A 21,831-nucleotide genomic window follows, 5' to 3' on the forward strand; every position below is an offset into this window, starting at 1 on the left:
TTCCTGAGGTCATCCTGCAGATCCAGATACCTACTTCACAGTAAACCATGTGATACTTTTTGGTAGTTCCTCTCTGTGAAAGGTTGAAAACGAGAACACTAGCAAATACACCAGTATCAGAAGTAAAATATTTCATTTGAGAATTTCACATAGCCATTATTTGCAGTTAATTGGCACATTTGTGGTGTTTTGGCTTAATATGTTGCTAGGCGTCAATTGTCTCCAGCTTTTCCACTTGTTTAGCAGACTGTGTAAGTAGAGTAATTTCTGTAAGAGGAGGTGAACTGTATGCTAGGTTGGTTTATACTTGCTGATTAGACAGATTAATTGTGCAGCCCACTGAAGGATAATGCTGTGTATTAAAATCCTGAAGTAAGAAACAAACAAACAAAATACATAGTGTACGGTGTTACAGTTCATTCCATATAAAATGTTTATGTTGTCTAACCCAAATATGTCAGGCTTATATCCTGAACACCAGATGTAATTCACCAAAGTTGAGTCACTGGGTTTTTTGTTTTTGTCTTTGTTTTTCAGTTTAAAGAGTAAATTGTGTCTAAGAGAGTAGATCTTAAAAGTAAAATGAAAAAAGTAAGTAAATAAGTTGCAGTGACATCGACTCATGTTACTTAAATAAGGAGTATTAATTGGCTGAATTGCAAGCATTCTCTGAGAACATTATTTTTAACAATACAAAAGCAAAAATATTTTAACAGTAATTGTGTTTTCAAATTAGCACTCAGAATGACTCATTAAATGTTTACACTATCCCAGTTTTTCTCCTTTTAAAAAAAAAGTAAACCATCACCTTTGTGATTTGACACAGATTAAGCGTCTCTGAAATTATGAAAGCAGATTATGGGAAAAGCATGCTGTGTGGCTGCAGAGAGCCCTGGGCTGGGGAAGTTAGAATTCAGATTGGAACCTTGTCACGACTGGAGCTGAGACTTGGCCAGAGCACCACCAGCCTTCATTTCTCATTTCTGGCATACTTCACATCTTTTTGACTCATCACACTTAAATATGCAGAATGGTTATGTGTCTTTTAAGGAAGAGAAATTTGTAGTTCTTTCATGAAAAACAAAAAGAAGGCTAGAAAAGTTAATGTTTACAGTGTAAAAAAAAATAAAAAAACAAAAACCTTAAACTCTATGTTTTGTGGTCTCTCCTTCCTTGAATGTTCCTCCTGGGGGTTGTTTTATCTTTCTGAGAGAGCTTTGATAGAGTTCCTTGTACATAATACTCACCCCTTTTTAGTAATTACATTTAAATTACTTTTATGATAGTGACTGTTGAGGGTACTGAGTCTACAAGTTTAGTCATTTCCAGCCTGAGTTTTCACAGGGCCTGTGGATCCACATGTGTACTATGGTGACGGTAATGGTGTTTTAAAATGGTGAGAGAGAGAAAGGACTCTCACCACTTTAAAACACCAGGAGCCACTGGATTATAGGAGTACAAAGAATATTTTATGCAAGTAAACTATTGGGAGGTACTCTCCAGATTGAACAATTAAAGGGAGATTGTGTGTCCTGTTGAGCTTTATATTTTTTGGTATTATATCTCCCTCAGAGGGCTGTAGCATTTATACAGTGGCATTAGTAAATGAATCATAATGTTCACTCTAGATGGCCCTGAAATACCATCTTGTAGTCTGATCTGATTTGGTAAGTTCTTGTACTCCAGAAACGTGAATTATTTAAAACTATGTAGCTGGTTAATGGCCTAGTTAGGATTTGACTCTGAATCTCCGGACTCCCCAGTCCTCTATTATTTTACTTTGGTTCCATGAAGCCTCCCACAAAGTAGAGAGTAATAATTCAGTACCACATGTTTATTTTTAAGGAAATATTTCAACCATACAGAAAAATACAGAGGGAAAGTATTATAGAATAATATAACAGCCATAAAACCTTCACCTGTGTTTAATAAATGGTAATATTTTATTATATTTGCTGCAGTTAGGTCTGTGAAGAATCGATTATTGAAGCAGCAGTTGGAACCTCCTTGGTCTCCCTCCCTCCCTCCCTGCACCCGTAGCAGCCTTGTACAGCCAGGTGTCTCACTCCAGATGAGTCAACACTGTTACCTCCCGAAACTAGAAACGTAGTTGTATTTTGCTGTTTTCATCTGTTTTTTGACTTTCATGTTAAAGGAAATTACCAAGCAACAGAGACTAGTAGGAAGAGCATAAGGCTTTGAAGCCAGAGAGACCTGGTTTTGAAACTCAGAATCCCCACTCACCGTGGGTTCTTAGTCAAGTCCCTTAATCTCGCTGTGAGAGTTCCTTTATCTGCACAGTGGAGACTATGTGTCTTGCCGTGTGGGAGACTTGGGGCCGTGTGTGGGCGGCACCTGGCGCGGTACCTAGCACAGGGGAGGTGCTCTGTGAAGAGGAGCGGCAGCAGCAGAAACAGTGATGACTCTGGTGGTCATGGAGGTTCCATTATTGTGTGCTTGTCGCACACTTGGCACTGTTTGAAGTGCTTCATCTATGTTTATTCATTTTAAAACTCTATGAGGTGAGAACTGTATGTAAAGGGCGTAAAATGAAAGGCACGTAGGAAGTGGATCATAAATATTAGCTATTGCCTCCATTTTACAGAAGAAATTAATGGGAGGAAATTAGGGAGGTGAACTTCCTTTTAAGCACTTTACATACTAACTTATTTAATCCTAATAGCCACTCCATGTGGTGGGTGTTATTATCCTTTTCTTAGTGAGGGAATTGGGGTAGAGAGGGGTTAAATAACTTGGGCCAGAGCCATACGGCTAGTAGGTGTCAAACCTTGGATTTGAACCCAGGCATTCTAGCTCCAGAACTCATGCCACTGACCTCCATGCCATACATCTTGATTATGTTTGTGGTATGACTTCTTTATCTACCCTATCCTAGGAACGTGTCCTTCAAGTTATGTCATCTTTGTTGAACAAGAAGCCCTTTTGATTTTGTTGTGGATACAACCCAGATTTTACTGGTTTGGCCGTTACCCTCAATACCCCTAAGAGACAACCCTCTTCCTAAACTCTCCAGTGTGGGCTGCCCATGCGCTGGTGTATGAATTTGGTCAGTTCCCTGTTGCCGCCCCTGAACAGCACTGCCTCCTCGGCCCTTGCCCTCGCCTCCTTCAGCCACACTGGTCTCACTGCCTCTGCTGGGCATTGATGCTGCTTCCGGCCTGACCTGCTTCCCAGCAGACACTGCCAGGAGTGCTGCTGTCAGTGCAGGAGACCACGGGTGCTCCTGCTGCACCAGAGCTCCAGGGCTTTGCAGTGGAGTGAGGACCGTGCCCCAGGTCCATTTTTTATTTCATATTCTGGGGCTTTCCTCTAGACATTTAAAGATTTTTAAAGAAAATAGCTTGTCAGGCGGTTTTTGGTTTTTTTGGCTGTCTTCTTTGTCTTCACCCCAGACCTAAGTCTTTGGCAGAGAGTAAGTGGACTGGGCCAGGAGCAAATCTTAGTGACAGACTCTGGCCTCTGCTAGTGGTTAGACTGGGCCAAGTTTGAATGTCTGACACCCACTTCTCTTAGGATGGGGTTTGTACCAGGTGAATATACCCATCTCTAGCTGGCTGTCAAATAATCTTTTTCCCCATATTTCAAATTCTTGGAGTGTCAGTTGCTCTAAAGACAATCGCTGAATTTTATGATAGCTTGGGAAGTCATATATTAAGACATTAAAACAGCTGGTGTTAGTTTCTTCTCTGGACTTTTCTTCTTAAACCTACTGACTAATTTGAATCAGAAAGGACTCTAGAGATGATCCAGTAGAGCTTTCTCACAGTTTAATTCAAGGACTACTACTCTGTCAGAGGTGTTCTGCTAAAAAGGACTTCCGTGCCATATAAGTAAATAAGTGTGAAGAATGCTGTGTACCTTCTTTTTTTTTTCCTTTTCTTTTTCTCACTTGGAGAAGTATGATGCACAGAGGTCTTTAAATAAATGCATTTAACTATTTTACCTAGTGTTTCCTAAACAGCAGAATTATAAGCTGTTTAGTATTTTATAGAACATTATTTTCACTAAAGCTGTTTCTTTTGTTAAGAAAATATTTCAGCCTTCATCAGATCCATGCCTGCCAGTCCTCTTCTTTTCTTTAAAATTATTCAGGCATTACAGTAGGTTGTTACGGAAGTGATTACTTTGATGAGTAGAGAAAAGTATTTTTGAAAAATACTTAAAGTAGTAAACATTCCAGTAACAGCTGGTAACTTGTTCAGTCCGTTTGTTTTGTCTGTCACTGGTAACAGAACTGCACCTGTACCTATAGATCTTTCCAGGATTCCCCTAGATAAAATTAAGGATGGAGATCTACTCCATCCTTGCAACTATTTATGATGTATTAAAATACTTCTGTTATATCAGAGCTGGCATGTGTTTTCTCTGTTCTGCTAGACTAAGCACCTAGAGGGATAGAGAGCTGTCCTATTTATCTTTTGTTTCTTTATCCCACTTTGTATTTGTATCTCTGTTGCCTAGCCCAGGACTTATGTGTAGTAGGCATGCCAGCATTCGTTGAGCAGAGAGGTTTTCTAGCAAAAAGCATAGAGAAGGAAAGTTACATTTGTCAGGAAGTCGTTTTTCCTTATTCTGAGCATCCCAGTTAACGTGCCTTTCCACCAGCTAGAGGGAAGTACTGTTGAAATGGTGCTAGCTGTTCCACAGGATTTGGAAGAAATCATTCTCCTAGCAAAGGCTGTAGAGGGCTTTGTGCTCTAATTTAGCACTATATGCCTCTTCCTCCATTAATCTGGGAACATTAAAAATAATCCAAAGAGGGCGGAGGGTGGGAAGAGATAGATGGGATTTCAAAATTGTAGAACAGATAAACAAGATTATACTGTATAGCACAGGGAAATATACACAAGATCTTATGGTAGCTCACAGAGAAAAAAATGTGACAATGAATATATATATGTTCATGTATAACTAAAAAATTGTGCTCTATAATGGAATTTGACACAACATTGTAAAATGATTATAAATCAATAAAAATGTTTAAAAAATTAAATAAACATAATTAAATGGTATATAACTAAAAAAATAATAATAATCCAAAGGTGTTTATTAACATAAAAGGTACTCAAAATGTGACATTTTAAATTCTAAACCTCTTTTCCTAAACTATGGAGGGAGGGAACATGTACAGTAACAGATCAATTTCCCAATTATTAGCTTTGTTCATTTGATCACTTAGAATACTCAACCTGAGCTGCTACATTTCTTTCAAAATAATTGACTTGTAAAAATGTAGCTGCACTCCCATTGGAGGAGGTTCCAAAGAAAAACATATATCAGACACCCCTACCCCTACCCTGCCCAACACTGACTTGGGATCTTTCTGATGAAACCCCAAATGGTGAAGGAGCAGCCAGCTTCTTCCCCTTGGAATACCTGCTTTGTGCCATGAATTATGTACCAGTGCCCTTAGATGGAGGACAGGACAGGACACTGCTTTGCTGAAAACTGCCCCAGTATTGGTGTAGGGAGTTGTGATCTACTTCTCTATGTAGTGAAAAAGCTCACTTACATTTATGTATCAGTTGTCTTTTACACATTCCCAACCCTAGGTTTGTCAAGTAGCATGAAAGGGGAATTCTTGAAAGGAAATACACATTTAGCCAAATACTATGAAAAAAAGTAGCATCCTTTTCCTTGCTTACTGATCTATATTCAACAGTTAAGGAAGAGGATGCTCATACGTCCCTTTTTTTTTTCCAATGGTTGCTAAAGGTTCTTCGTCAGTTATCAAGGACACAACAAAGGAAGGAATAAACAGTGGAATTTTTAGCATTGAATATCAAAAGAATACAGGCCTACAGGATTAAAAGTATTTGAAGCTTTCATGGGTTTATATTGGAAAGAAATAATGAGAAATGGGACCATTTTGGTCTTAAACTGCCCCCTGTAAACACTGGCTCTCAGAAAGTAGTTTACATTAGACCTATAGGTCTTCTGAATTTGTGAGTGAGAATAGTGTGAATTTTTCCCATGGAAAGATGGGTGGAAGAATAGTAATATTTAGAAATTTTGTTACAGAAGTGATTACTTTGAGGAGTAAGAGAAGTATTTTTGAAAAATACTTAAAGTAGTAAATGTTCCAGTAACAGCTGGTAACTTGTTAGTCCATTTGTTTTGTCTGTCACCGATAACAGAAGTGCACTCACTGTTTTTCTGTCACTAAGATTTTCATGTATTTTGTGAGGTGATGAATCTTACAAAATCACAAAACTCATTTCTGTCCAATTCTGGCCATTTTTACAATTTTTACTTGTCTACATAAATACTGCCATCAAATTTTTAGTTCATAATTTGTGACAAGTCAGTGAATTTCATTGACCTTGAGTCTTAAGACATTACAGAACTGACAACATGTTGGTTTCACTTAAGTCTGATTTGTTTTCTTTTATGCCCACACATAAGGGGTGTTAACTTGAAGAGATGCCTGCCTTCACCTCTGGTTCTCCTTGACTGCTTTTTTTAAAAACAGTATTTTCTGATTTCAAATTACCAATCTTCTAGAATTTTCATGTCCTTCCTAACCTAACTTGATTACTAATTTGATTCATCTTATTTCCTTTAGTTTTCTTTAAAATTCTTACCAATTTTAATAGTCGAGCTAATCTCTGCATAGCTATTTCCCCTTGAATTTTGCTGGTATTTGAGCTGTCTGAATTATCTTTTCCTCCTGGTGAGTTTTAACTTCTATTGCAGTTTGACATTTTCTTGACTGGTCAGTTACACACTTGTCAATACATATATTTGATTGTTATGTATCCCCCAGCTTGATAAAGTACGCATAATTAGTTTCATACTTATATTAATTTGATGATTTCTATGTTCATGTCTTAGCATATTTAGAAGGAAGAATTATTCTTTTTTCCAGATTTGGATAGACTATTTGGTTCCATTAGTGAGTGATGTCATCAGTAATTAAATTACATGATATTCAGTGTTACTCCACAGAGCCAAAGTAACACTGAATATCATGTAACTACAGAATTAAACAAAAATGTGATTCTTGAAACCTAGAGTCTTTTTTTCTTCATTTACTATATCCTGTTAATCAAAATATGTCCTAATTGGTAGTTATCAGTATCTTATGTACATTTAAATAATGTATTTTAATGGTATCCGAATTTGTAGCACACTATTATAATTACAAGAAATAATTTACTAATCAATTCCTTAGAGTTTATTCAATATTCTGTAGCATATCAATTGCTTTAAGTATATTCATACATTTCTAGCATATACATATAAAAATATAGAAACATTATACAGCTAAAATACAGTTTTCTTTTTGATTCACTTGTGTTCTTTAAAGGGAGGCTTTGGATAGGTAGTTAATTGCATAGACTTGGTCAGAGGTAACTGACTCCCAAAAAAACCCTTCTATATTGTTGTTACCTTTAAGAATGGTTTGATACTGTCTAGTAGCTCTCTGTGTTTTGTAAATTCTTTGTTACTATATTTGTACGGTGATATTAAAACAATCTTTTTTGATTACTAATTTAGAAGTAGAAAGCCTTTTGAATATTCTTCCTATTCTTTTTGAAATTGTTTATGTGTCCAAAAGGCACTCATTTGTGGTAGAAGTTATGGGTTAAACAGGCTGTGTGTGTCCGTTACATGTGCTGGGCACAACATCTGCAGTGTTACTTCCCAGATCTCTGTTGACTGGAAGTGATAACCAGCTACTCCAAGTCCAAATCATCAATTGCTTATCAAGCTCATGGCATCTGTTGCTCTGGGTGTTTTGTTCGTGGCTGCCAGACATGCCAGGGGAAAGGTCCTGCCCTCAAAGAACTTCCACTTTCCTTGTCTAGGTTGGCCTAGGTCAGCTAGTATTTACAGTATGATTAGCCACTAATCCTTATGGTTTAATTTTGGTTAATTTCATACATACTTAAGCTTTTATACCATGTTCTACTTTTCAGAATCCTGTAATTTTTGCTGGAGAATAATTATTATCTTAAAATTCAAATGCACTGATATTTTAATAGAAACTAATCCATGATATCAGACAAATTGATTTTTAGTATGTACAAATCAATTTAGAACAATTTATAAATGTGAATCAATCAAAATCAGTAAGGCAGAATTAAACTGCTTATAATCATTGTTGATAATAAGCTATATTGTTGTCTTTGTTATTTGATCTCCATATTAGCTAACTTTTGATGTAGCTAACCAGAACATAACAATGAGCTTTTGGGGGGATGAAATTCTTTGCCTGTATCCTTCAAATGACTGAATAGGAAGGTTTGCACACAATACTAGAAATAGTTTTCTCCCTCTGATAAAGATTCTGGTAGAGATTCAATATAAAACTGACTATACCATGGCTATATTCATATTAAGAAAACAAGAGTCCTTTGTTGTGCTAAAGAGAGGATGTCTACTCTGTACTGGGGTGGGGGAGCCTGTTTCTCAGTATAAATAAATAGGTATTGTGCCATCCTTAGTTCTCAGGGCTAAACATTACTGAGCATAACCTGGAATGAAATCCTTTAGAGATAATTTTCATAATATGAGCCACTTTTACATATTATTCTTATGTAAAATTGGATATGTTATAAATGTTACATTACATAAAGATGGAAGGGTTGCCCTTACCAATGATTTTATTTAATCAGTGCTTAGAAGAGGGAAAAGGCCAACAGTTGCCAATGACAATATATCTCTGGAGAAATTATCTTAAGGGAAAATAGTGTTCCAGGACTGAGATACAGATTTTTTGGCCTCAGATCTAGGTCAGCAAATTTTAAGCGCTTGTAAATATTAATTTTCCTTCTGCCCTGGAAATCATTCATCTGAGTTTAAATCCTGTATTTTTCACATATACTTTATCACCTTGGACATAAACCTCCCGGCTTTTCTTCTTATCTGTGGATGGGATAGCAAGAGTCCCACTCTCATGAGAAGAGTCCTATTTTCATGGGAACTGACTGAGATGACCCCTGTGGCACTGTTAGCACAGTGCCCTGGCCATGGTAAGGGACTGTTAGCGTCTGTTGTCAGCCTTTATGATTCATCACACTCTCCTCATCCTTACCAAAGTCATTCCTTCTCTTGCCTTTCACCTGGAAACTTAAATTTTAAGGGTCCCACTGTAGTCTAGTTTTGTTTTGGGAGAGAGTTCCTCCCTTGCTGTCTCTCCTCTGAGTAACAAAGCTTATGGGTTTTAGTATATGAATTCCTGCTGCTAAGAGCTTCACAAGTAGACCTCAGTTGAGTGGCTCTGAATTTTGCCTGTCCCAAATAATTCAGTGTGTTTTCCAAGGTTGTTTGACATTACCCAGACACCGAGAGAATTGAGATTCTCTTATATAAAGTTATCCATAATCTAAACTGTTCCAGATATCTTTATGTACTCTAGGGTTAAACCCCCTTAATTTCCAGAAAGTTTTCATATGATCATTATAGTCTTTGTTACTCCTATTATAGCAAAGTGCTCTACTAATGAATAGAATTAATGGGCTTCTTTAATTCTTATAGTAAAACTCACCATTTAAAAGACATGTTTAATGATGAATCAACAGAAAAAGAAAGTAAAGAGACAATCCCCTTTAAAATAGCACCCAAAGTAATAAAATACCTAGGAATAAAGGAGGTGAAAGAATTATACAAGGAGTACTATAAACCATTGATGAAGGAAATTAAAAAAGACTTTAAAAAAGGGAAAGATATCCCATGCTCCTGGATTGGAAGAATCAATATTGTTAAAATGGTCATACTGCCCAAGGCAATCTACGGATTAAATGCAATCCCTATCAAATTACCCAGGACATATTTCACAGAACTAGAACAGATCATAATAAAATTTATATGGAATCACAAAAGACCTAGAATTGCCAAAGCATTACTGCAGAAAAAGAAGGGCTGGAGGAATAACTCTCCCAGACTTCAGACAATACTATAGAGCTACAGTCATCAAGACAGCATGGTACTGGCACAAAAACAGACATATGGACCAATGGAACATCATAAGAGAGCCCAGAAATGAACCCACAAACTTTTGGTCAACTAATCTTCGACAAAGGAGGCAAGAATACACAATGAAATAAAGACAGTCTCTTCAGCAAATGGTTTTGGGAAAACTGGACAGCAGCATGTAAATCAATGAACCTAGAACACTCCTTTAAACCATATACAAAAATAAACTCAAAATGGATCAAAGACTTAAGCATAAGACAAGATACAATAAACCTCCTAGAAGAAAACATAGGCAAAACATTATCTGACATACATCTCAAAAGTGTTCTCCTAGGACAATCTACCCAAGCAATAGAAATAAAAGCAAGAATAAACAAATGGGACCTAATTAAACTTATAAGCTTCTGTACAGCAAAGGAAACAATAAGTAAAACAAAATGACAACCTAAGGGATGGGAGAAAATTTTTGCAAATGATGAAACTGACAAAGGTTTGATCTCCAGAATATATAAGCAGCTCATATGACTTAATAAGAAAAAAACAAACAGCCCAATCCAAAAATGGGCAGAAGACCTAAACAAGCAATTCTCCAAGGAATAAATACAAATGATCAATAGGCGCATGAAAAAAGGCTCAATATCACTAATTATCAGAGAAAGGCAAATCAAAACTATGATGAGATATCACCTCACACCAGTCAGAATGGCCATCATTCAAAAGTCCACAAATGACAAATGCTGGAGAGGCTGTGGAGAAAAGGGAACCCTCCTACACTGCTGGTGGGAATGCAGTTTAGTGCAGCCACTGGAAAACAGTATGGAGATTTCTCAAAAGACTAGAAATAGACTTACCATATGACCCAGGAATCCTGCTCCTAGGCATATATCCAGACGGAACCCAACTTCAGAATGACACCTGCACCCCAATGTTCATAGCAGCATTATTTACAATAGCCAAGACATGGAAGCAGCCTAAATGTCCATCAACAGCTGACTGGATAAAGAAGTTGTGGTATATTTGTGCAGTGGAATACTATTCAGCCATAAAAAAGACAACATAATGCCATTTGCAGCAACATGGATGTTCCTAGAGAATGTCTTCTAAGTGAAGTAAGCCAGAAAGAGAAAGATACCATATGAGATCGCTTATATGTGGAATCAAAAATAAATAAATAAATAAATAAATAAATAAATAAATAAATACAAAACAGAAGCAGACTCATGGACATAGAATACAAACTTGTGGTTGCCAAGGGGGCGGGGGATGGGAAGGGACAGAGTAGGATTTCAAAATTTGTAAATACTGATAGGCATATGTAGAATAGATAAACAAGATTATACTGTATAGCACAGGGAAATATATACAAGATCTTGTGGTAGCTCACAGTGACAAAAATGTGACAATGATTGTGTGCTCATGTATAAGTGAAAAATTGTGCTCTATACTGGAATTTGACACAACATTGTAAAATGACTATAACTCAATAAAATGTTAAAAAAAAATTAAAGCAACTAAAACAAACAAATAAATAAATAACATGTTTAAACTTCTTTGTATTCTCATCAATAGATATCAACATAGATATCTGATGCCAAGTTGTTGTACAAAATCAGATTTGACAGTGGCCAGTGAAGGGCACAGGCTTCAGAGGCTGATCCACTGGAGTTTGAATCCTGTCCCTGCTGCTTACCAACTGTGTGACCCTGGGAATGTAACCCAGCCTCTCCAAGCCTTAGGTGGTAATGACCTGATAGGGTTGTTGGGAGGGTACAGTTTATACTCATAAAACACCTAACACCTTGCCTGACACGTAACATTTACTTTTTCGGTTATGGTATGTCTGGCAGTTACTTCTCCAATCACTAGTTGTTGGCTAACGTATTTTCATGCTAACGATGAACCATTTAAGAAATACTTTAAAGAAATTATGGTAAACTTGGTAGGAGTATGTTTTTCAGCGTTTATTGAATGTCCTCTGGGTCAGGGAGTGTGCTGAGTTAATGTTTTAGTCAGGCTCTTTGGGGTTGCAGGGACAAAAGACGCATGAGGGTTTATTTCCCTCCACTGCCCTGCCGCGCATACATGCGGCCTCCAGGGAACGGGAAATGTGGGGCTTCACCACCCAGGGAGGTAGGAAAATAGCACCAGTTGTCTAACAGCATAGCAGGGGCCCAGGTACAACTCTTAGGTTTACTTTTATTGCTTCTTCCCTTCTTCCCGTCTCTAACCACATCTTCCTTCTGACTAACTTCCCTCTCTTCTCCCTTATTTCTCTCTTATTGCTGCTAGTTACTACTTCTCTCTTTTCCTCTATTTTGGTGGCCATTTTTCCTGCAGTGACCCACTATCCATGGATCTTGTATTTAAACCCCCATAGAGAAAGAGTCTGGTTAAGAGGTACAGCACCATCCAGTGTAGAAGGTCTTTGGATCAGGGCACATTCTTGCACCAACCAACTGTGGACTGCAGGCTGGGTTCAAATGTGTAAAGCATGGTGCCCCAAGCATCAGACACTGCCCTAATCCAGGAGGCGGCTGTGGCTGGATAGGCCCTCTGACCTCGTGTAGGGTGCCTTTTGTGGCTTGCCCAGGACATTTGGCACTGATGATAGAAGAATGAATAAGATGGGGTAACCTGTCCCAGAAGAGCTCCTGATGTGGTGAGGGAAGCAGATACTTCAGCAAATACTTGAGTTTCTGCTGTGTGATAATTAATATAAGCATACTGGGAGGGAGTGGCTAACTGCTGTAGAATGGTGGTAGGAAATTCTTTACTGAAGGCATATGAGATGACAAAAAGTGTATTCCTGTTCAGGAAACAAACCATCTTCAAAGGCAGAGAGGTATGAAATATCTTAGTACGCATATAAATGGAATATTTTAGTGCTGTAAGAAGAGGACAGTGGCTGACATTTAAGGGGCTCCAGGAAGAGGGTCTAGTATATGATACTAATGAGGTTAGTCAGAGTGTTAGAAGCAAAAGTAGGGAAAAACCATCTCCTAGAAAACAAGGGAAGGGAGATCTGCAAGAGTGACAGTCCAATCAACAATGGCTGGTGCCACAGTGGGTCATATAAAGGGAGGGTCAAGTGGCATCATTGAGGAGGGGCCATTGAACCATCTCATTTTTTAGCAGGCAAACTGTATAGGTCTAGAAAGAGACAGCCTAATCTCAGGGGGAAAAGCTTTGAAGTTTAGGTCAATCACAGATTCATTCTGAGGAATGTTTAGAAACCAAAAAAAGCAAGAAACCTCATGTTTTCTAAATAAACAGGAAAGGAGGATAAAGCTTAATCTGTAGCAATGTTTAAGTTTCTTATAATTATCTGGCTAAAATTTTATTTGTTTATTTTTAAGTCTTCAAAGTATTTCCCAAAATATATATGTTTGCTTTGCTAAAAAGACTGAAATATACAGGCTATTATTTTAGTTGAAATAACAAATGTGGTTCTAGGTAATAGATGGGGCAAAAATAACTCTCCTAAACACTCATGCAGCTATCTGTTTAGATTAGTTTGTGTTTTAAAAAAAAGTTTCCTACTATAGCTATGATATTAATTAGATAAGATGACAAATCACTGCTGTATACATGCACACACACATACATATATCTGGTAAAAAGAAAAAAACCTGTATATGTCTGATCCATAAAGACTGTATGTTAGGACTGTAACAAAACAATAAAAATATCTAAGAAAAACTTGTTTTTCTTCCCCATTTGGTTTCAGTTTCAGAGATAAATGAAACTCAGTACTCAGGTATGGTTTTTTTCCTGACAAGCAGAAAGGATTCACTGTATATTTCATTTAATCAAAGACCCCATTGGCTGTAAATTGTATTACTATTTTGTATACCATGAAGAAAGGAAATAAAATCCTGCCAATTAAATTACAACAACATTTGATTATAAGAGGCATTCAGATTTCAAAGATACTAAGTGTGAAAAATGCACATTTTAGAATTAATAATATACAATTATTATGAAGACATTAGAAAAAACACTTAGGTTTATATTTGCAGATCAATTTAGGAACAACAAAAATTGTTCTACAGAATAACATCTAAACTGCAAACCTAGTCTTAATTAAATACAGAACTAGAAAAAGATTAAATAACATGAATACTCATTAAGTTTTAAAGCTGGGAAGGTCCTTAGGGCTGGCAAAGATGTTAATAAATGATCATTCATTTGATAATTGTTTTAATACCTGTTGTAAGCCAGACATTGTTAGATACTGGTTATACAGCCTCAGATGAAGCAGTTGTCCCTGCCCTCGTGGAGAGTGTGTGTGTATGGGGGGCGGTTGTTACAGGTTTGCAAATTGCAATGAGCACTTTAAAGAACAGAGCTAAGAAAAAAAAAATGGAACTAGTGGTTCCTAATTGAGACTGGGAATGTCTCTAAGGAGTTGAAGAAAAGCTAAATTAATGAGGTGAAAAGTAGAGAAGAAACAGCCTGTGCAAAAGACCTGAGCCAGGAAAGATGTTGGAGTTTTCTAGGCAATGAAAAAAACAGAAGGGTGAGCAGAGGTGGGTTCTGGGTGACTTCAGCTGAGGTAAGACCAGTTAGTGCAGGGTTTCATAGGCCATAACATTTTGGATTTTAGTCTAACCCCAGGGGGAAAACCCCAGGGGGAGAATTTTAATGGGGAAGTGACCTTGGCTGCTCTGAAGTCTGGATTGGAGTAAAATTCAAAGTGAAGGAGCCCCTTAGGAGTCTATCGCTAATTCAGACCAGCTAAATTGGCAACTTGACCTGGGTGTTGTGAATGGAAGATGTATTTTCTTGAAGATAATTTGTCAGTATTACCAGAAGTCTTAATTTGTGTACATTTGACCCAGTAATTCCATTTCAGGGCATTTATTCTAAAGAAATAATCTTAGATGTGTGCAATAGTTAAAAGTTAAGCTACTACTATGTTCATCCTCTGTTCTTTATAATAAGAAATTGGCTTGAAAGATTATAGTATTTTTCAAACAAGTGGAAAGAAGAGGCAAATCATGCTAACTTTAAGGAGGCCATATCATTCAGGAAGATTTGTTTGGATAGGCGAGTCCTCTGTGTGTTAGAGTGGGTACCAGGGAAGGAGACTGAAAATACAGAACTTAGACGAGATACTCATAAAGCAAATTTAGGGGAGGAGAGACTTTTAGGATCAAGGGGAAGCACAAGCACCTTTGTCAGGGAGTACAGGAGTTTCTCCTGTACAAATGCACTGCAGTTCTACAGGGTGACTTATTTTGAGAACTAGCCTGGGAACCTAGCCCCGCCTTATAACATTGTTACTGGGGGGAGGGGGGCAGGGGGAGTGCTTTTCAAACCAGAGTTGGGAGTAAATTTTTAGTATGCAGTCAGCCCATAAATTTGGTTGCCTATATAAATCTGAGCGTCCCTGGATAAGTATTGACTAAGCAGGATAAACTGAGAAAACATTTCTCTCTCTCTCTCTCTGCCCTCTCTACTCCCTCCACCTCTCCCTCCTCCCTCCACCCTTCCCAACCTCTTCTCCCTTCTTTTCTGCTTCCTCTCTTTCCCTCACCCTCTTGGCCACCTCTCCCTTCTCTCTCTCCTGTCTCTTCTTTCCCTCTTCCTTTCTTCTCCCCTTCCCTCCCTCCTGATCCACCCCTAACATTTACACTTTATGATATATTCAGAACAGGAAAAATAGCCAAACACTTCTAAGTAAATAAGAAAATCAAATTCCCTTCCTTCCTTCTCATATTGCCTCTTTCTTTGTGACAATTTTTATATGTGTGGTAGAAATCATTTTAATGCCCATTTGCAAGTTTCAAATGTTATGTGTTCTTTGCATTCTTTAAAAATATCTAGGCTAGTCTCTGGCACAGAGGTATTTAACATACTGGTTTCCTCTCCCCTTACAGTACTGATGCTTCAGTAAAACTAGTTAACTGTTTCCTTTCTAGTGCATATTTCGTTTTAAGTAGATTTTTTTTTTTTTTTTTTTTGCTGGTTCTCTGAAAATACTCATGCTTTATAGTTAGGATTAGTGGAAAATTCCTACAGGATTTTGAATTTGACTTTTTGGTGAGCTTGTGGTTATCATCTCTGGTATTTCCTTGACTGTTTCCCTTTCCTATCAGTGTTATTAAAAAAAAAAAAAAACTTCTGTAGCTTTATAGAATTTCCAAAATAGTTACTGAAGTTAGCTTAGTATTTTAAAAATTGTTACTTCCCCAGAATGCAGTGCTTTAACTGTTTTCTTATAAACCAAGTTTTAAAATCCATACCTATATATATTGTGTTGCATATAGATCTGCATATGGATATGAGTGTATTCTGAAATTTGTGGATGTTTTACCCATTAGGCTTTGTAGAATTAGTTCTCGGAAGTTACCAGCTTGTAGGTTATTTCATTCGAAATAACCTACAAGCCACATTATAGATGGAATAAAGATCAAAATTTTTGTATCAGATAATTTTTACTCGTTACATATAGAGTACCCCAAGTGCTTTATCATGTTCTGAGAAAACAAATTAAATCATTTAGGCTTTGAAAAAACATCGTGAGGTCATAGAAGGTGTAGTTAGGTTTCACCTAGCTTATTAGTTATTTAGCTTATTTCAGAAAATGAGCATATTCACCAGATTTTATCTGTATTAACTTAAATTATTGGAAATCTAGGGTAAAGAGTAGTAAAATACTCTTCTAAACATTTGTCTCTAATATACTTGAGCATGCTAGAGCGGTATAATTAAAACAATGCAGTTTTCATGAATGTATTAATGCACTGCTTTAATGTCTTAGGATGCATTTTATTAACTACCTAGAAACAAAGGTCTGCATTAATACTATTAGTAAGCATGCACTTTCTAAATAGAACCTTTCTTTTTAAAGGCATTAAACTCATGTTATCAGGCAATACTCAACACTATCCACATTATAAATTGCAACAGTAGATTAGTATATGATTCACAATGATATTTTCATATCTTGCTTAAATCATTGGAGTTTTTAGCAGTTATCTTTTTAGCTTTACATGTCCATTGAAAATATGAATAGAACCGTGCTGTTCTATTTTTTCATATATACATCTCATGCTCCTTGTTTCTCCCTCCATTTTAGTCGCGAGATGGAGAATAAAGAAACTCTCAAGGGGTTGCACAAGATGGATGATCGCCCAGAAGAACGAATGATCAGGGAGAAACTGAAGGCAACCTGTATGCCAGCCTGGAAGCATGAATGGCTGGAAAGGAGAAACAGGAGAGGCCCTGTGGTGAGTGGCTATGGGTTACCTGCTATAAGAAAGAAAGCGTAGGAGGAAATGGAAAATTAAGCATAAATAGATCCTTTTATAAGCCTTTTTTCCCTTCTTTATTTTAAATGCAGTAGTTTTATTTGCTTTGAGATTCTGGCCACTTGAACAGAACATTGCTAAACTATGCTCATTAAGCAAACTATTCTAGGAACTAAACCCTTTGGTTGGATGGGAGAGGTAATGCTTAAAGCAACACTGCCCTCTAATGTCAGCATCTAAAATCCTTTTATTAGAGATTTATCTTGTACTTAGAACGCAAAAGAGAAAAGCAATTTTTCTAGTTTTATTTTGATGTTTTATCTTTAAGGTAAGGTCTAAGGATCTTAATTCCAAATCTTCTAAAGTAATGTATGACAACATTTTAACTAGTTCATAAAGCGTAAATGACTGAATTAAATCTGTGTGGGTAAAAACAGTCTTACATTTATGGTTTATAAAGTAATAGTAAATAAAAGTTGATATATTATCTGTTGTATTTGTATAATATTGCATAATAAAAAACTCACTGAGTTCATTTCTTGTCTTATGTTCAAATTTACTTATTTTTTAAATATTTTAAGTGATAAAAATATTGGAATTTTAATTTAGGTGGTAAAACCAATCCCTGTTAAAGGAGATGGATCTGAAATTAATAACTTGGCAGCTGAGTCTCAAGGAGAGTGCCAGGCAAGCACTGCTTCCCCAGCTCCCAAAGGCCGACGCAGTCCTTCCCCCGGCAGCTCCCCATCAGGGCGCACAGTGAAATCAGAATCTCCAGGAGTAAGGAGAAAAAGAGTTTCCCCGGTGCCTGTAAGTTAATGTTTCAGCAAATATGTTAAGTTCCTACAATTTTTAAACTTGTTTATAACACAGAAAAGATTGGCTAGACATCTGTTAGAGCATCAGTTCTCAAAGTGTGATGTACAGGCTCTTGGTTGGGGGGACCTGCCCTGAGATGCTTTCTATAGATCCATTAGGTCAAAATTAATTTTGTAATAAAATTGACATGTTATTTGCCCCTTTCACTGCATTGACAATTAAATGGTGGGTAAAGATGCTGGTGCATTTGCCTGAATTAAAGCTATAACAATAGACATTGTACTCTTCACTTGAGTATTTGGCAGACACTTTACTTAAGAATTAATATTCACTTCAAGGAAAACAACCATTAGGTTTTTTCACTAGTGGTAAAATTTGAGATTTTAAGCAAAAATTAGAATTTTGGAAAACTCACATCTACCACTGTGAGCTTGATAGCCTCCCAATACTTAGACTTTTCTAATAGGTCAATGATATTAACAAATTTGTATATTGCTGAATGAAATGTGTGAATGTTTGGAAGATCTGCATAACTCAGTAAACCAGAGTTTTCTGTATAACCAGTGCATGAAATAGGATCATTCTTGAGTAAAGTATGTAAGATCATTCAAAGTATGTAAGATATACCATCTAGATTTTAATGTAATAGTAGAAGAAATTTGTTTCTGTGGTTTCAGATTCCACATTACAGCCCCCCTTTAAGAAAACACTCCTTTAATGTTAGTATCAAAGAAGAATTTTCATTGTTATTTGGAAAGGCTTATTTTTTCCAACTATTTATCTGTGTTAGGCCAGATTTTCTTCATGTTCTTTAACCAAAACATCAAATCATAGCAGATTGAATGCAGAAGCATCAATGAGAATCCAGCTGTCTTCTGTATTAAGCCAGGCATCAAAGAGATTTGCAAAAAGATAGGTGCTAACTTCCTGAGATAGACAGACAGACAGACTTCTATTGGGAGAAATGCAAGTTAAAACTTACTTTCTAACCTTGAAGAGCAAATGAGTAAATGGAGAAAATGACTGAGATATAGTGACCACAGGGGGGAGATTTGGGTTTCCTTGGATTTGAGGTTGTTAAAGCATATTAATGCTTCAATAAGTAAATTTTAAGTAAAAATTTTACAGTAAAGCCCAAGATACTCAACAGTATTTATTGGCTTTATGTGGACACATAAATTACCTACTTTTTAAAACTCAAAACAGGAACAATCATATATTAGCTTATGAATCTACAAATTGGTCAGGAGTGTCTTATGTCTGCTCCTATGGCATCTGCAGAAGCTAGAGTGTCCACGACTGCTTTTTCACTTGCATGTCTGGTCCTTCAGCTGGAACAGTTGGGGCTGTTGGCATCTCTTATAGCATGGAAATTGGGTAGCAATAAGTATTTCAAGGTAGGAAAGCACATGGAACAGATTATCTCTTACAGCCCTTAGAAGGAACCAACCCTGCCAGTACCTTGATATTGGACTTAAGTCTCTGGAACTGTGAGACAATAAATTTCTGTTGCAGAAAAAAAAAGTCACTCAAGAGGGCAAATTCCAGTGTGGAAGCTCTTTTGCCACCCCCTTGCATCTTGTTTGCTAGTCACTCATTGCCCAAAGCTAGTTAACGTGCCCAAATCCAGAATTAAAATGATAGGAGACTACAGAAGGGTATAAATACTGGGAGCTGTAGTTCACAGGGGCCATCAAAGTAAAAGACTACCACAAGTATATACAGAATTGTGTCTCCCCCTTTGGGATATATGCTAGATAAAGTTACTCCCTTACTCTTTTTAACAGCCACCTAGCACTTCATTATTTGGATAAATCATGGTTTATTGGATGAACTACATACTAATGAGCATTTATGCTCCTCCTTAACTTTCATTACTAAAAAAAAATGCTGCAAAAATATTTTTATGCATGTGTCATTTTGTACATCTGTAAGCATATCCGTAATCTGAATACTTAGCAAGTCCAATAGCACACACATGTATGCCTGGTTTTGTTTTACTTTTTAGTAACTGCCTATTAAAGAATAATGGTTTTATTAAGATACAATTCATACACTATACAATTCATCTGTTTCAGTTGTACCATTCATTGGGTTTTGGTATATTCACAGAGTTGTAGCCACCCCTACAGTCAATTTTAAAACATTTTCATCACCCCAACAAGAAACCCCAGACCAGTCTCTCCCCAGGCCTAGACAACCACTAATCCACTTTCTGAGTCTATATTAAATTTGCCTATCTTGGACATTTTATATAAATGGAATCATATAATATGTATAATCTTCTGTGATTAGCTTCTTGCACTTAGCATCATGTTTTCAAAGTTCATCCATGGTATAATTTGTAATCAGTACTCTACCAATTTTAAATTGTAGAATAATATCCTATTGTATGGGTATACATACTTTGTTTTTCCACTCATCAGTTGATGGACATTTGGTTTACACTTTTAGCTATTGTGAATAATGCTACTGTGAACATTCCTGTACACATTTTTATGTGGACATATCTTTTCATTTCTCTTGGGTTTGTACCTAGGAGTGGAATTGCTGGATCGTGTTTTCCAAAGCAGCTGCACCATTTTACATTCTCACCAGCACTGTATGCGGCTTCTAGTTGCTTCCTGCTCTCACCGATATTTTTTATCTTTTAACTAGTTAGGCACCAAACTAGAATTTCCACTGGGCATTGATGAAAAGACCAAGTTCTAGAGGAATCAGTGGAGTAGAGTGAGAGTGATATATCACCCTCACTATAGGAGAGTTTTCATCAGCCTCCAGTAAGATGTCTTAATTTGGGAAGAGTCACTTGCCATTAGTTCTCCACAGGGTGTACCATGGGAGGAATTTCTTGGTGCTGTTTGTAAATTACCAGTCACAAAACAACATTTGGTAAATGCATTAAGTGGAAGGCAGGGAATTGGATGCTTAATTTTTATCACTAAAAACAAGGCATTTTGCCTGCTTATGAGACAAATTTCTTACGTTTTTATTTTGGTTTACAAAATACGTTAAAAAGAAGTCAGATATTTATAATTTGTAAAATTACCACATAGTTGTCTCTCTTGGCCAAAGATTTATTATTAGGTGTCTTGAGATTTTAGAAGAAGTTTACTCATGATAACTATGTCAGACAAAAGCATTTGCAAATGCATTTTGTCGCATCTTGGGCCATTTTTTCAGAATATAAAATGCTACATGGCTTTTTTGGGGTCATTGTTTCTTATCGAGAAATGAGCAAGTAACCTAACTTTAAAAATGTTGTGAAGTTTCAGAGCGGGAGAATCACACCACCTCGAAGAGCGCCTTCACCAGATGGCTTCTCACCATATAGCCCTGAGGAAACAAACCGCCGCGTAAACAAAGTGATGCGGGCCAGGCTGTACTTACTGCAGCAAATAGGACCCAACTCTTTCTTAATTGGAGGAGACAGCCCAGACAATAAATACCGCGTGTTTATCGGGCCTCAGGTAGGATTCGTCACCATTTTATATTTTATTGGTATCTGGTCCTAATTCAGAGTTATACACTATAACATTCTTAAATTTAGATCAATTATGTAATTCTTGTAAAGGGAGTTTAAAATATATTTTGGAAACTAATAAACATATTTATTTAATGTATTTATGAAGGGTTTTACTAGGATTTAATATACGTCAGAATAAAATTAGGTCTATTTAATAAACCAAAAATAAGAGATTAATTTATGGAGATAGCTGTGGGCTTTTCTTGCATATCCTTATATATCTTATTCTATTAAGGATAAGAAGCAAATTAATAGAAAGTTTAGTATAATAAACTTGGAAATATTTTA

General features: G+C 36.7%; 1 protein-coding gene across 5 annotated transcripts in view; it reads left to right on the plus strand.

Annotated features, from left to right (window-relative positions):
• MAP3K1 (mitogen-activated protein kinase kinase kinase 1) overlaps positions 1-21,831 on the plus strand; it is a 66,559-nt gene that overhangs the window by 22,186 nt on the left and 22,542 nt on the right. For all 5 annotated transcript variants that reach the window (XR_010378345.1, XM_064480746.1, XM_064480749.1 and 2 more), the window contains exons 2-4: positions 17,027-17,177; positions 17,808-18,008; positions 21,287-21,487. Coding sequence is in view for 4 of the 5 variants with exons in the window: in XM_064480746.1 (XP_064336816.1) it covers positions 17,027-17,177; positions 17,808-18,008; positions 21,287-21,487 (553 nt within the window). In the remaining variant the exon portion in view is untranslated. The remainder of the gene's footprint in view (positions 1-17,026; positions 17,178-17,807; positions 18,009-21,286; positions 21,488-21,831) is intronic.

This window comes from Camelus dromedarius, chromosome 3 (genome assembly GCF_036321535.1).
Source record: "Camelus dromedarius isolate mCamDro1 chromosome 3, mCamDro1.pat, whole genome shotgun sequence".
Classification (NCBI taxonomy): Eukaryota; Metazoa; Chordata; class Mammalia; order Artiodactyla; family Camelidae; genus Camelus; species Camelus dromedarius.